This window comes from Lycium barbarum, chromosome 3, assembly GCF_019175385.1.
Source record: "Lycium barbarum isolate Lr01 chromosome 3, ASM1917538v2, whole genome shotgun sequence".
NCBI classification, from domain to species: domain Eukaryota; kingdom Viridiplantae; phylum Streptophyta; class Magnoliopsida; order Solanales; family Solanaceae; genus Lycium; species Lycium barbarum.
The window spans coordinates 8454553-8470101 of NC_083339.1; the positions used below are offsets into that span (position 1 = coordinate 8454553).

At 36.2% G+C, this 15549-nt stretch overlaps 2 protein-coding genes across 2 annotated transcripts; one reads left to right on the forward strand and one right to left on the reverse strand.

Moving 5' to 3' along the window:
• Positions 1 to 233: 233 nt before the first annotated feature.
• On the reverse strand, positions 234 to 4808 carry LOC132630236 (uncharacterized). The gene is made up of 3 exons (XM_060345827.1): positions 4751 to 4808; positions 1662 to 1898; positions 234 to 555 (listed from the first exon to the last, which is right to left on the reverse strand). The coding sequence occupies exons 1-3, from the start codon at positions 4806 to 4808 to the stop codon at positions 389 to 391; spliced, it is 462 nt and encodes a 153-aa protein (XP_060201810.1). The 3' UTR covers positions 234 to 388.
• Positions 4788 to 6244, forward strand: LOC132633703 (pathogenesis-related protein PRB1-3-like). Its single transcript, XM_060350209.1, has 2 exons — positions 4788 to 5077; positions 5667 to 6244. Exons 1-2 carry the CDS (start codon positions 4833 to 4835, stop codon positions 6004 to 6006), a joined length of 585 nt encoding a protein of 194 aa, XP_060206192.1. The 5' UTR covers positions 4788 to 4832; the 3' UTR covers positions 6007 to 6244.
• The last annotated feature ends 9305 nt before the right edge of the window (positions 6245 to 15549 follow it).

Genomic DNA, 15549 nt, shown 5'->3' on the forward strand with positions numbered 1-15549 from the left:
CATGTTGATTCAGTCAGCCAGTTGGTTCGCTCGGTCACATGTAGTCAGGCACCGGGTGCCGTGTTACGTCCAGGCCCAGGTTCGGGGCGTGACATATATATATATATATATATATATATATATATATATATATATATATATATATATATATATATATATATATAGAGAGAGAGAGAGAGAGAGAGAGAGAGAGAGAGAGAGAGAGAGATCAAAAATTACATAATGTTCATAATCCACCAAGAACATAAAATACAAATTTATAAATAATTGATCGTCAGCCCCCCTTAGGGCTCCAAAAAGGACAAATTAAACATAATTGTCTTACGACCCCAAACAACATAATTTAAAAAAACAGTTCACAAGCCCACTTTAGTCCTCCAGCATCTTATCAATCACACCCACAGCCCATTCCCAGTAAGTTGTCGTTCATTAGAGTGTTGGGAATTGTCACACTAGTGTCGGCAAGCAGGTGCTCAATGCAGTAATTGATTTCTATCTCTCTACTTGATGCATAGTTGATTTCTGATCTTTTCTTTTGGGTGGAGCCATTTTTTTCTGCACACAAGAGACAAATAGAAATCATCAATTAATTTGTGCATCATTCAAAGTAAATAGGGAAAAAAACTACGACATACAAGTATTGAAGCTGTTGCAACAACTGATGAAGAAATTGTTGCAACATCTGAGGAAGTTGTTGCAACAGATTCCTCAGTTGTTGGAAAAAATTAAACAATTGCACCAACTTCCTCAGCAATTGTTTGATTTTTTCCAACAGCTGAGGAATTTGTTGCAACAACTTCTTTAGCTATTGCAACAACCTGAGCAACTGTTTTTGATTTTTCCAACAGTTGAGGTCTTGAGGAATCTATTACAACAGCTTCTTGGGCAGTTGGAAAAATCAAAACAAATGCAACTCTTTTTTTCCTATACCATAGATTGACAACAACAACAACAAAAGAATCTATTTCACTACCAGTGTACGCTATTTACAAACACACAACCACAAGAAGTTAAACAAATACACCACATAAGAGTTTCTTTAAGCATGCAACCTCAACAACAGTTTTTATTTTTTCCAACAACTGAGGTCTTGAGGAATCTGTTGCAACAGCTTTTTCAGCAGTTGGAAAAAATCAAAACAAATGCAACTCCCTTTTTCCTAAACCATAGAAGGACAACAACAACAACAACAACAACAACAACAACAACAATATTTATTTCACTATCAGTGTACACTATTTACAAACACACAACCAAAATAAGTTAAACAAATACACCAAATAAGAGTTTCTTTAAGCATGCAACCTCAGCAGTTGTTTGATTTTGTCAAATAAGTATTGAAGTTGTTGCAACAACTTCTTAAGTTGTTGGGAAAAATCAAAACAAGTGCAAGTGCTTTTTTCCTTAACCATAGAAGGACAACAAGAACAAGAACAACAGTAGAAAAGTAATTTCCATACCAGTATATGCTATTCACAAACACCCAACCACAACAACTTAAACAAATACACCAAATAAAATTTTCTTAAGCATGCAACAACAAAATAAACAACTTTGAAGGTAAACCCATGTATTTCTTCTTCTTCTTTAACCAAAATCACCATTGTCACTTTCAGATCTCAACCCCTAACTTTGAGCCAAGTCAAAGTGAAAAAAATTACCTGAGAGAGGAGAAAACAACAAAGAAGAAGCACCACGAAGTGATGAAAGAGATAAGAGCACCAGAGAAAGAGAGAAGAGGAAAAGTGTTGGAGAAAGCAGCAATTCGCTGAAGAAAGAGAGAAGAGGAAGAGTCGGTCTTTTGATGAAAGAAGAGAGAGAGAGAGAGAGAGAGAGAGAGAGGCAACAGTTCTTTTTCTGATTTTTGAAATAAATGGGTTGGGGATTTAGGGTGGGAGCTTTTGTATTTTGTAAAAGATTAACAGGTTTTAAAAATTACATTTTGGACCCTAATTAACTTAATTCAGATTTTTAAGTAGGCTTTGACCTTGGCTGGTTAAAGTTGTCACCAATTTTAATTTCAACATTTGTTTGGTACCTTTTGTTAATTCTTCTCATGTAAGTGCTAATTTGGCTAAGCAAAAGTTGTATGTCGCTCTTCTAATTCTACCTTAAATGCTTATTTTTGTCCTTGACATAATTGTATCATACATTAAGAGTGTGTTTGGTATGATGGTGCACTAAGGACCCGTTTAGCCATGAGAATTTCACTTCTCGATTTTTTTTTTCACTTTATTTGAAAATCAGCGTTTGGTCATGAACATTCCAAATACAACATACAACTTGAAGTTGTATTTGAAATTTGAAAAACACCTAAAACCTTGTTTTCACTTTTGGTACATTCAAACAACCAAATATTATTTGCAAAAACTATTACCAAACATAACTCCAACTTCTAAATTTCAAATAAAGTGAAAAATATTTTGTTTTCATGGCCAAACGCCTACTAAATATCTTGAAAAACATTTTCCAAAAATTAGACGAAAAATATTCTTTGGATCAATAAAAACACACCAACTCGTCCCCAAATCCTCCAGTCAATCACTCCAACCACCAACCCACCCCCGCTATCCACCCCCACCCAACCACTCCAACCACCACCCCTTACCCACCCCACCTCCACCCACCACCCCCACCTATCCCCCACCCCCTATCTTCATATATTTATTTTACTTTTCTAAAAAAATTGAATTTTTTTCTACCTGCAGCCTACCCCCACTTCCCACCCTATCTCTCACTAGAAGTTGCAATCTGGATTAAAAAATTTATAGTGTTTTAGTTTAAATATATAAAAATACTTTTAAAATGATATTTTTCAACTTGCGTACCAAAGACAAGATAATGAGTAGAAAAACACTTATTTTCTGAGAAAATATTTTTTGGGAGAATATTTTCCGTCATACAAATACACCCTAATAATAACATGGGATGAGATTGTATGTTCATCAACATAGGGGTGGGCAAGGTACGGTATGGTACAGGATTAGAAACTTTAGTTCGGTAATTTCAGTTTTTGGTTTTAAAAAATATTGTATCATTACCATACCAAATTAATTCAGTGTTGCACCTCATAAATGGATTTTTGTAGAATCAAAATGATTTTGTTAATACATCTGAATGTTTCACAATTAGGAAACTAAATTTATTGTTATAACCTGAATTTTCCAACAAAATCGATCTATTTCTATTTAAACTGTGATCATGGGCAAGTGCATCAATATACTGCTGAAAGATATGGTTCAGTATTTTTCAGTTCAGCTTCTATGTTTTGCGGTACGGTAAATCGGTAATCATAGTTTGTTCGAATTTGACTTACACATACTCATATAATAGAAAATTATGACTTTCGACTATTCAAGAAATGTCTCAGTTATATTGTACTAAACAATTTACACATGTAAAAATATTCAAAAGAGAGTACAAGCAATCCCCTTTATAGATCAATTACACAGAAATGACATTTCAATCAAGATAGATTAGTCAAAGTTCATACGTCTAAACAATTAATTTTATACTAATACTAGTTTATATATTTGTAAGTATTATAATACTAATATATATGTAACTATATACACTTCGGTACGATATTCGGTATTTCGATTTTTTTAATAAATACCGAATACCGTACTGAATACCAATATTATTTTTTAAAATACATATCAAATATCATAATACTGTAACCGTAAAATTTTGATTACGGTATGGTAATCGATATCTACCGTACCATGTCCACCCCTACTTCCCTCTTCTGATTCTACCTTAATGCTTATTTTTGTCCTTGACGAAATGGTTTTGTATGGCTACTTCCAATTTAAATAAAAATAATACTAATATTTCTAGATCTTTTAGGTATAAAAATAAGTAAAATTTACTATAAAAAAGACATCATAAATTAAATAATAACATGGGATGAGACTGTACGTAGATCAACATGGATGTTAAGTGATATAGCAAGCGAATTAGCTAATCCCATTGTAAAATCAGATACTTTGCTACACAAGTTGGACGGAAGAAAAATATGGATAATATTTATATTATAAGAAAGAAATGATAATATAGAGGAATTATAAGTTGATTTGACCAATTTATATGTTTGTCTATACAAACATCTGATATGCCTAAATAACTCAAATGATTAATTTCCTTCATAAGAAATTTATATGATTGTATACATATGAGTGGGCAGAAACTGCTTGTGGTAAAATAATGTCAGTTTAGTTTGTAGGGGTAAAATATATCATTCAAGGGTGTTATGTTCAACTGGATGCGTGGGAATGTTAGAGAATCCAATCATAATGGACCTGAAGTCAATGACAAAGTCAGAAATTTTGTTAAAAATGTCTAAGATTTAATATGTATGTATATGAAGTAATTCTTTTACTTATATACTTTTAGTTTAATTAATACTTTATATATACAATATAAATTTTCAACGAAGAATTTTCAATTGATCACTCTTCATTGTATGTGGTTATGTTATTTATTACGGTTTATATTATCTTGTTTTGTCCATTAACAATACTTTACAAAAGGATATTTTTCTTAAAATCTGTAATATTATTCATTATTTTTCTATTATGACAAAGTGACAATCATCAATGAAGAAATTTTAAATGGTGATGATATTGCCCTATGATAATTTTCCATAATATTCATGAACATGATAGAGATTAGAGGCCACTGCTTTAGAAGTTGTTAACCGTATTCTCATCTCCACCATCTCTCCTTTCTTTACGCTACTCCTCCTTACATTTAAACCAAACCAAAACCAAGATTTCAATATTGCTACTTCCTATTTCCATTGTCATTGTCAATAGTCATTTTGTCAAATAATGTCAATGTCAATGGCTAAAATATTACTGGCACCACCAACTCTTTTGGTGTTGTTCATCTTATCAATCTTCATTATTTCCTCAAAAGCAACTCCACCAACCTTTGATTGGGTACAACAAGAATTCCTCAAGGCTCACAATAATCTAAGAAAGAGTGTTGGTGTTCCTCCTTTGGAATGGGATGCCAAATTAGCCGCTTATGCATATGATTGGGCTACTCAGCGCAAGGAGGATTGTGATTACAGGTAAGGATCGATGTCCATGAAAATATGACCTAACCAGCTCGTTTAAATCTAGATGGACTATACTGAACATATATGTATTCATCATTAACGGGTCAATTAAGGTGTAACAATCCTAGTTAGCTTATCGAAAGACTTGGATCAATTTGGACATCATATGTAGCTAAATTTAGGGTGACTTGCACAATAGGATCAATCTTCAGGTGCCACTGTTTAAATTTTGACCTCGTTAAAAATGGTGCAAATATAACCATTTCGCCTGAATATGGAGCAAAATCATGACGGGTCGCCAAAAGTGGTCAACTTCTAATAAACACAAAAGAAAATGTTCTATTTTGGTTAATTATACTCATGATAAACATAAGAGCAAAAAGCTTTTGTTAGTCCAATTTGGTAATTAAACAAATTATAAAAGAGCAAATAAATTCAAACAATTCTATAAATAAGGCCAAAAGTGGCTACTTGTACAAATCAGCTCGTCTTGACCGAAACAAATTCTAGACTGACTATGACTCGATCCTTTTATTGACTCAATCAAAATTTAACCTAACTCGGCCATTTGACACCCTGTAAATTTTATTTATATCTACAGGCATCATTCTCCTGGCCCATATGGAGAGAACATCTTCTGGGAGCTTTACAAAGCCACACCTCCAGCCTTTGTTGTACAGAAATGGTTCGATGAGAAGAAGAATTTCGATGAGGTGAACAATGTTTGCAAATGCCAGCCAGAAAATGCAGCATGTCAATGTGGCCATTATTTAAATGTAGTATGGAAGACTACAACAAAAGTTGGTTGCAGTGGCAACGTTTATTGCGATGACCAAAAGGGTGTTTATTATGTTTGCTCATATGATCCTATTGGGAATTATAAAGGTGTTAATCCTTTAAATCCTGGTGATAATTTAACAACTAATTCCACTAGCTCTTGAAGTCGTTAACGCGTGCTAGGTGCGTATTAATTCTTCAAAAGAAAAAAAATTGTAATTGATTTTTGTGTATGTTTGATCAATAAATAATGATGTTTGATTTTTGAATCATATTATTGTAAGGATTGTTTTATCCCATGAACTTGAATTCATTTAAATGGAATTAATGTCATGATATGCAGTCTTGGAAAATTGCTTGAATTTGTAATGTTTAATTTAGATGATACTTAATAACAAGTCCTTTTGGAAACGATATGCTACTTATTACTGTATTTTATTATTTGTCGACTACGTCTACTTGCGTGTGCGTTTATCATTTGGACCCAACAACTTATTTACATTACAATCCTTATTTGGTACAGAGCATAAACAACTAAACAAGACGTGGAAAGAAATAGAGCATAAACAAGAACCAAATTTGGCAGTCGGCACACCTTATATATTATAGACTGACACCTCCATAAAAGAAATCTAATTATTTGAAAATTTATAGCGATGTTCTAGAGTTCGAACTTATTCAAGTGAAACTTCAGAACATATGATCCCTTGAAACAAGCACAAATTTATCGTCAAATTTCTCGTTAATTACGAAGACCGTCTGGTCGTATAGCTTATCCAAAAAATATTTTTTATTTACATCCACACCTTTTGAGAAGACGCAAGCATGTTTCAGGTCTGATGAAAGAGATTAAGAGAGCAAATGACAAAAGAGTATCACGCTTATTAATGGAGAACTGGTAACTTTTCAGTTTTTTGTTAAACGGTAGTAAACATTAATTAGCAGCCCCAAAACTGTCCAGCCGACACCCTTTTTACAAAATCATCCAAGTGACATAAAATAATTCACAAACTAGTCAAGAGAAACTTCACAACTCAATTTTGAAGGCGATGATTTTCGGTGTTTCTAAGTTTTCTTTTAATCACCAAGAAATTTTTCAAGGAATTATTTTTTAACTATCACCTTTCTATATCTAATTTTTGAAATACAATTTTTATTCAGGAGTGACGCAAAAGGATAATAAATAACCTAAATCCAAAATTTAATATGTGTTGAGTAATTTTCATTTTGATGTGATGTTAATTGTTATATACCTTCTTATGCTCTATCCATCGAAGTATTATAGCGGCCGTGCAATATGTTACCATAACATGACAAGATGTGTCCTTTAATTTGCTTTCTAATAAGTTGTGTCAACTCGTGCATGATCTAGAAGAACATCATTTTTTTTGCTTAAAAGGCACATTAGCATGTAAGGGTGTGATCTAGTAGTTAATGGAGTGAGTATGAATCTTGGAGACAATGGTTCAAATTAATAGATCATTGATTAATAGAGTTACCTAACACATATGTTGGGGAGGTAGCAAGTATATATCTGACAGAATAGTCGAGTGTACGCAAACTAACCTGAACCCAGCGTATTAATAGATAAGAAGGAAAAGACCAAAGTGCACATTAGTCCTTGGTCTTGATCACTTTAAGCCTTCCACCATTGTGCCTTTACATGGCTTTTCTAATATTGGTTAGGTAGGTTATGTGATGGTAGTCGATCCACATATGGCGATATGATTGCATTCTTCCATATTGCCTAGATATCTAGTCTCATAGAGTTCAAAAATTCACTACCTCATGCTTTTAGATTTTGGTGTGTTAATTATCTACCATATATTTGACTTCTAAGCTCTAGGAAATAAGACAATACACTAGCTTTTCACTTCACTAGGGAAAAGCCACGCAGATGTGCTAATTTGATACATCACTTAGCCATTAGAAGGAGGTAAATATAATGGCTTAATAGTATGTATATGTATATCACACCCTTTTCATAAATCAAACTCCAATTATGACTCTACTTCCTTACCAACTTGAACTCATTAATAATAACAAGGATCTGACAAGATTTTCTAAATTATTTAGGAAATTGCCAGGCTCAAGTTCCAGGAAACTAATTTTGGAAGTGGCTCCCCTCCAGTATAGTTTGTGTCCAGTCCGTACAGTGCCATGCTAATCTAATTACACTTGTCCGTTTTCAATTTTAATGGTCAATAATTATTCAATTGAAAGATTCCTTAAACCACGGTTAAACCCATTAGTTATCTATTTTAACCTTACCTTATTGGTAAAGATTTGAAATATTGCTTATACCAGTTTTGTTTTACATTTCATAGAATCCCAGCTTGCTATGAATTGCTCGGGAAAACAACCTATGAAAACAATAGAGTTTTTAATTGGATGAAAATCATTTACACCCCCAACTTTGCTTTAAAAATCAAACTTTCACCTCAAATTTGAAATTTGAATAATAGATATTCTCCCACTTTATCCGAATTGACTTTTTCAGATGTCTATATTATCCTTACTTTATCAATCTTTGTCTTTTTTTTTTTACTTCTTTAAAATTATGATTTTTCATTTTTAATCTATGTAACAAATTTTCTATAAAAAGTGTTGGGATCAGTTCTCTTTTTATATATTTACAGTTTTATTTGTATGTCCATTAATTAATTTGGAGAGCAAGTTTGTTAAAATGTGATTTGTTCATTATTTTGATTTATTAAAAGGTACGACTCAATTGGGGGTCTATGTATTCCTGGTAAATTGGATAATGACAAATTACATTTGTGAAATAATAATTAGTTGATAGAATCCATGTCTCGACTTTGAGATTGATGATACCCCTTTATGGATGCTTATAAGTCTCATGTGAAAACCCTGTCGGTGGATTTTGTATCCGTTACATGATGTAAGTTAAGCAGAAATATAAAAGATTCAATTAGTTAATGAATTAAATTGTCAGTAATTTAATTTAATTTAATTGATTGGTATCTATAATCTTAACATGGGGAGTTAAATAAGTTTTAATGTATGATTTCGAAATTGAACTGAGTATTGCAGTTACGATTTTTTAGTGGAATAATTCATAATTTATTATGGTAGGATTAATTCAGATTTTTTGAATTAATTCCATAATAGGAAGCCTCGTTAATTAAATTATGTGGTCTCTGTTGTGCCCAAATAATAAAGAGTTAAATGGAATATTATTTCTTGGTGGAAAATAAAGACCTAACAGGTTTTGAAAAAGGGTGAAAACCCTAAACCTGTAGTTATAAAATAGGGGTCATATTCCAGAGGTGAAGAGTGTTACAAGCTTCTACACCTTTTCCATAGAAATTCGCCCACAAGAATTTCGCAGATCCTGATATCATTCAGGTTACACAGTAGAAAACCGTGGAACTGGAGGATGAACGCTTCGATGGTTTTTGCTCGTGCTTGAAGGCTAGATTCGAGGTTGCATTCACGCTTCAAGAGATAAGTATCAATTTTATATTTGATTAATATCTTGATTATGTGTTGTCTATATTACATGCAAATTCGATCCTACTATTTGCTTTCGCTGTGTATGAATGTATTCCATCAGTTATAGCACAAGACTTTGTCATTACTCTGAAAAGACGCAAATAATTACGAAAGAGCTAAGGTTAAGTCTCATTTACTAGTCGTAATTGCTTAGTATTACAAACAATGGGAAAGAAAGATATGTTGGGTACATCTTTCTATTACGGACAAAGCAAAAGATGTCAGGTAACATCTTTTTCTTTTAGGTATATTCGGTACCGAGGAAAACATTTTCCGGAAAATATTTTTTAATTTTCTCATATTCATTTGGTAAAAAAATTTGGAAACATTTTTTTTAGAAAAATAAGTTCCTCAAAAATGGGGGAAAATGACTTCCCTAATAAAAGTAAGGAAAACAAGTCCACAAGTGCATTCCATCAATTACTCAGCCCACCCCCAACCACCAACCCCAATCACTCCCACCACCCCACCGACCCTCTCCCACCCACCCTCCCCCCTCCGCCAAAAAAATAATTTTATTTTGAAAAAAAAAGTTTTGAATTTTTTTTTTTTTTTGGTTTTTTGCACCACCCAACCACTCCCGCAACCCAAGCACCACTCCCCCCACGCGGCACCCCACCCCCTCCCCCCACCAATATATTTTTTTTTAATTTTATTTTGAGTTTCTACACCACCACATCCCTCCCCCTTCCACCACCACCCTCCACTCAACCCACCCCCAGCCACTCCCCTAACCCTGCACCCCCAAATTATTTTTTCTTTTTTCTTAAAAAAAGTTTTAAAAGTTTCTTTTTAAAAAATATTTCACCCCACCCACCCCATGACCACCCCCCAACACCCCACCACCCCCTCCAAAAAAAATAATTTCTTCTAAAAGTCTTGAAAAGTTTTCTTTTTTGATTCTCTACACCCACCCCCCGCACGCACCCCCTACCCTGTTACATCCCGTAATTTTTGTACGTTGAGATTCGTTAGGTATTAGCTATTCAATTGCAGACATCGGAGTTATTGTCGAGAAGATACAAGATCATAGGTGCTCGTTTTACGATTATAAGAGTCCGAGTCCGCGTAACGGGTTATAGGAGGATTGGAAAACCAGTGAACTAAGGAGATTAAGCTTCCGAGGCTTTGAAGGAAAGTTAGGCAAGGTTTGGTACGGAAATTTTGGCCTAACTGGAAGAAAGAATATGTTTTAGTATATTAAGAGTTTTGAAGTGAAACAAAAGTCTAAAGTGAAGTTCGGGAAGTCTAGTTTCCAACGCAACAAACTGCTCCTCAATAGGACATCGGGGTAAGGAGATATGGACGTTAGAAGTCGGGCTGGCAGATCAGAAAATGGTCTGCGCGAACGCGTCAGGGAATGGCGCGAACGCGCAGGAGGCCAAGGGCCAACACTGCGCGAACGTGCCACCACGAGGCGCGAATGCGCTGAACAATTTTGAGGCCCAGATTCGGGATGAAGGTTATATTATAAGAGTGTAATAATAATAATATATATATGACATTTGGAGACCATATGGTGTGAATTGGTTCATATGTTACTTGACGAAAAGCCCTCGTTACAGTAAGCTAAGTAGGGCCCACACGCCGGGACTTTTATAAAGGACATATGAGTAGTACATGGAAAGTTGAGCAAGTCCTAAGAAGGACCCTTAAGCCAAATATGGGCATAAGCCCTCCAAAAGGACGATTTAAGGAAACATTTTCGGATCATCTGACTTGGAGGGGCCAAAACTATATTATAAGTTTGGAATTTGAAAAAACACCAAGAATGAAGGTTGTAGATAATTGAAAGAGATTTCCAACCATAGGTCGTGGGACCTCACATGATGTCGGTATCAAGAGTTATGATCTTTTTATTGAACGAACGCGCAGGCAGCGAAATAAGCCTGCGCGAACGCGCCCAAGACCCACGCGAACGCGCTGGGCAATTATTATGTCGGTCTGGGCAGATCCCAGAACCTTATAAAAAGGGTCTTATCCCCTTATTTCCTCATCCAACATCCTAAAACCTTCTCCAAAATTCTGGAGAATTCCCCCCAATTCCCAAGATCAAATTTTGAGCCCAAATCAAGTATAATTCCCGAATTCCGGTCCAGACAGCGTATAGTTGCGACTACAAAATTGTGTATTGAGGCATTGTGGCTTAATTTCAAGGTGGAGTAGTGAAGATATAACATTATTATTGAGGGAAAGGTATGAATCTCTTTCTATTTGTGTTAATACCGGTTTATTTACGAAGAAAGTGTGGTTAAATAATTGTATACTGAGTTGATTAGTTATGGAAGTTGGAAAACAACATGTGGGTTGTTCTATGGAATACTTTGGAGTTGGAAATGATGCTATTGATATTGGTATTGATATTGTTGTTGTTGGTTGTTGAATTGAGAATTCGGGCTAGGCATGTAAACAGGGGAGATGCTGCCCGATTTTTGGCAAAATATAGAATAATTTGATTTGAAACTTGGAATAAGTGTGCGATAAAGAGGCTAACGTTAGTGTAAATCCTCTTAAATGTAGACTTGCGAGCTCGGATGAATAAGCGTAGCTAATAAGAGGTGGAACGGGTACGTTAAGGCTTGTCCCTTTCTTTCAAAGGCATGACTCCTATATTGTGATACCATAAATGTTTCCATAATATCCTTAGTGTCAAAGTTGGAAGTCCCTGACTCAAAGGCATGGCTCCTTTTTCTAATAATCCATACATGTTTTCTAAATGCCCGTATTTTCCCAACCAAAGGTTTATGATTATGTGAACACTTATGATAACAACGATGAGCATGTTTTCACATGATGACAATGATGCCAAAGAGGAGAATATTTCTATGATGACTATGATGAGAATGATTTCATGTCTAAAGGATTCCAATTTATGATTTCAATGACGATATGAGAATATTGAGTTATTTCCTGATCCTCAACCTTATTCTTTGATAATGACTATGTTTTCAAAAGACTTCAAAGTAATATATGAATTGACGCCTCATGAGATTTATGATTTTATTCTATGTTCTCTTAATGCTATTCTTCATTGATAGTCTCACCTTATAATAATTGTTCCTTCAAGGTGAGACAAAGCGATGATGATTATTCCATAAAATAATCGGAGGTTACCGACCATACGTCACTCCGATAGAGACATAACCTTCCTTGGGCTCTCCGGCATGCTGCTTATATGATAGATGTCTATGATAGATGAACATGATATATGTATATGATACATGAACATGATACATGTATATGAATATGGGAAAGGGGGCCAGAGCGCTATAGACGCGTATCCACCTGATCAGTTGGTATTATATGACATGATATCACCCCAGACGCGGGATGCCCGGACGCGAGACATATGTGGCTAAATGGATCGGAGCCGACGGTTCTCGGCAATATGATATGTTCTATTTCCTAGATACATGAACAAGAAATGTTTTTCAAAGAATGCATTACTATGGATATATGTATATATGTATCTATGTGGATCGGGCTGCACGTTCCACAGCACTAAGCATGCATGGTACCCGCCTAGAAGGCACTCATATGTACAGGTTACTCTTTTATCTTACGATATGCTCTATATTTCCATTCTGTTATTATCCTTACTTGTATCCCTTATTATATTATCGTTCATGCCTTACATACTCGGTACATTACTCGTACTAACGTCCCTTCTTGTGGACGCTGCGTTCATGCCCGCAGGATCAGGTAGCTAGTCGGACGATCCATTGCAGTAGGACCTCCCCTCAGCAGCAGAAAGTACGCTCCATTGATCCGGAGCTACAGCCCTTTTGGTATGCTATTCAGTTACGTACATATATGGGTATGGCAGGGCCTTGTCCTGTCCTTTCTACAGTCTGTATTCTATAGAGGTCTGTAGACAGAGATATGTAGTCGTGTTGTTATGCAGCCTCGTCGGCACTTATTTTGTTGTACAGTATATATGAAGCGGCCAATCGACTTGCGTTGTTACTCTCAGCATTTGTGTTTATATGTATGTGTTGGCCGTGAATTCCCGATACAGTGTCTCTTATGTTGATTGTTCGGGAGACAGTCCAGCTCAGTTACAGATTGTGTATGGGCCTAGGATAGTCAGTGAGAGGTAAATGCAGGCATAGGAGTGCTTGACCAGCAATGGTCGGGCACTTGTTGCGGCCCATCGGTTTGGGTCGTGACAAAAGTGGTATCAGAGCAGTTCGTCCCAGGGATTGTCTACAGACCGTGTCTGGTAAAGTCCTGTTTATGGGTGTGAAGCCGGCCACACTTATAAACAGGAGGCTGCAGGGCATTTAGGAATCATTGGCCTTTATTTATATCTTAGATCGTGCGATAGAGCCATAGTCTAGGAAATATCGCTTTTGATCATTTTTCCTGCAGGTAAGTACAGACTGACGGGAGATGAAGAGATCAGCTTCAGATAGTGGGGGGGGGGGGGGGGGGGTACTAAGAAGGCCTCTAGAGTATCTCCAGGACCCCAGGCTCCAGGACCGAGCAGAAGGAGCCTCAGTTATTCTATTGAGACTGATCCTTCGGAGGACCCAGCGACGTTTCCTCCAGAGTTGTTGACTCCCAGGGAGGAGGACCCCCCGAGGACAGCTATGACACAGATCCGTTCGAGTATTCGTCTCCGGAGGAGGAGATTCCCCAGGCTATACCAGCTGCTCCTATGGCAGAGCACTACGTCAGACCAGCCTCCCCGGTGAGTGTTACGGATTACTCCAGCCCCCTATCCTGGCCGTCGGTAAACCAGGAGTTACCCGGTTATCTATATCCCTCGGATTCAGATGAGAGAGGTGCGAAGGCTAGACGAGCAGATGGTGGGTAGACGATGATGAGGAGCACACTTCACCTTATAGTCTGCCAGATCAGACTAGAGACCGATCGGATATAGGTATATGAGCCTTTATTTGGATTTTCTATGTATGTGCATTTGCTAAAGATTATTACTTAATAGCGGCGAGCGGAAATCCAAGGGCTGATAACTAAGTATTTATAAGTAACGGCGATCAAGGTGTTTTCGCCACCATCGGGAATCTGGAAATCTAGGATGAAAGGTAGTCATACACATAGGTGAAAGGTGAATATTGAGGATTGAAAAGGCTTAAATAGTAATTGTATAGTCAGAAGAGTAAAAGACCCTTTTCTAATTCGGAGGGAGATGCGTTACGATAATGTTTTGGAATATGCCAAGGCTTCAACTTGCTCTAGATAATATGATGAAGGTCATGTAGTAAGGTTGATGCGATCATGCCAGCATTAACGCACCAGATTTCATCAGAGTTTCAAGGTTAAGCGTGCTGGGGTGAGAGAAACCCTAGGATGGGTAACCCCTTGGGAAGTTTATTAAAAGTCCTATAAATTCAGACATAAGAGACAAATGAGAAGCTAGAGTAGCCCAAGGGAAATTAGAGTATGCGGAGTGGGCGGAAACCTTAAGAGGTCGCGTAGGACGAGACATACTAGACCGGTGAAGAGAAAGAAGGTGCATCACAACTCTAGAACTAGGATGGGTTTAAGTAGTGTTTGGAAATACTTTGTAAGCGAGGCGTTAGAATACATATATATGAATGCGTGTGATATCTGATGTTACTTTCACTACAGGTTAGGCTTGGAAAGTTCTAATGCAACGACATCTGGAAAGGAGAGAAAGTGAATATATGAAAGGTAAGGAGATCAAAATGTCAAAAGTAAGAAATATGAGTGAGTGAAGCCTCCAAGAGAGACGATGGGCAAAGCACGAGACTATTTGGGTAAAAATTCGAAGGTAGGCATGTGAAAGGGATAAAGTGTGGTAGTATGGAACAAAAGAGGAATGTGTGGGGTTCGAGAACAGAATTCGATAAGTGGGGCTAAAAGGATAGTGACCACGACAAGGAATGTGAAGTAAGAAAAAGAATGATTAGGCCTTGCAACGATGCTAAGAGATTTCCAACTCTCAAAAGATATATATATAAAGGCATAAATGTGTAGTCATATTGATATGGTTGCCTCAGATATAGAGAAGCTTTCCTAAAAAAATGACTTAAGAATAGAACGGATTTGCACATTTCAAGGAATATTTCACGAACTTCAGGGTCGATACTGTAAATAACGAGAGAAGAAAGGCGCTCAAGGAGGAAGGAACCAAATGAAGGTTAAGGATGAAAATAGGAAAGGTATACTAATGGGTTGATCAATAAAAAAATTGGGGGGGGGGG

Bases quoted from the DNA above. Each gene is read 5' to 3' on its own strand.
- LOC132633703 (XM_060350209.1), top strand. From the start codon at position 4,833: ATGTCAATGTCAATGGCTAAAATATTACTGGCACCACCAACTCTTTTG. The intron at 5,078-5,666 runs GTAAGGATCGAT...TTATATCTACAG, and splicing joins AAGGAGGATTGTGATTACAG to GCATCATTCTCCTGGCCCAT.
- LOC132630236 (XM_060345827.1), bottom strand. From the start codon at position 4,808: ATGACAATGGAAATAGGAAGTAGCAATATTGAAATCTTGGTTTTGGTT. The intron at 1,899-4,750 runs GTAAGGAGGAGT...AAAATACAAAAG, and splicing joins GGTTTTGGTTTGGTTTAAAT to CTCCCACCCTAAATCCCCAA. The intron at 556-1,661 runs GTAATTTTTTTC...TCTTGTGTGCAG, and splicing joins GTTGTTTTCTCCTCTCTCAG to AAAAAAATGGCTCCACCCAA.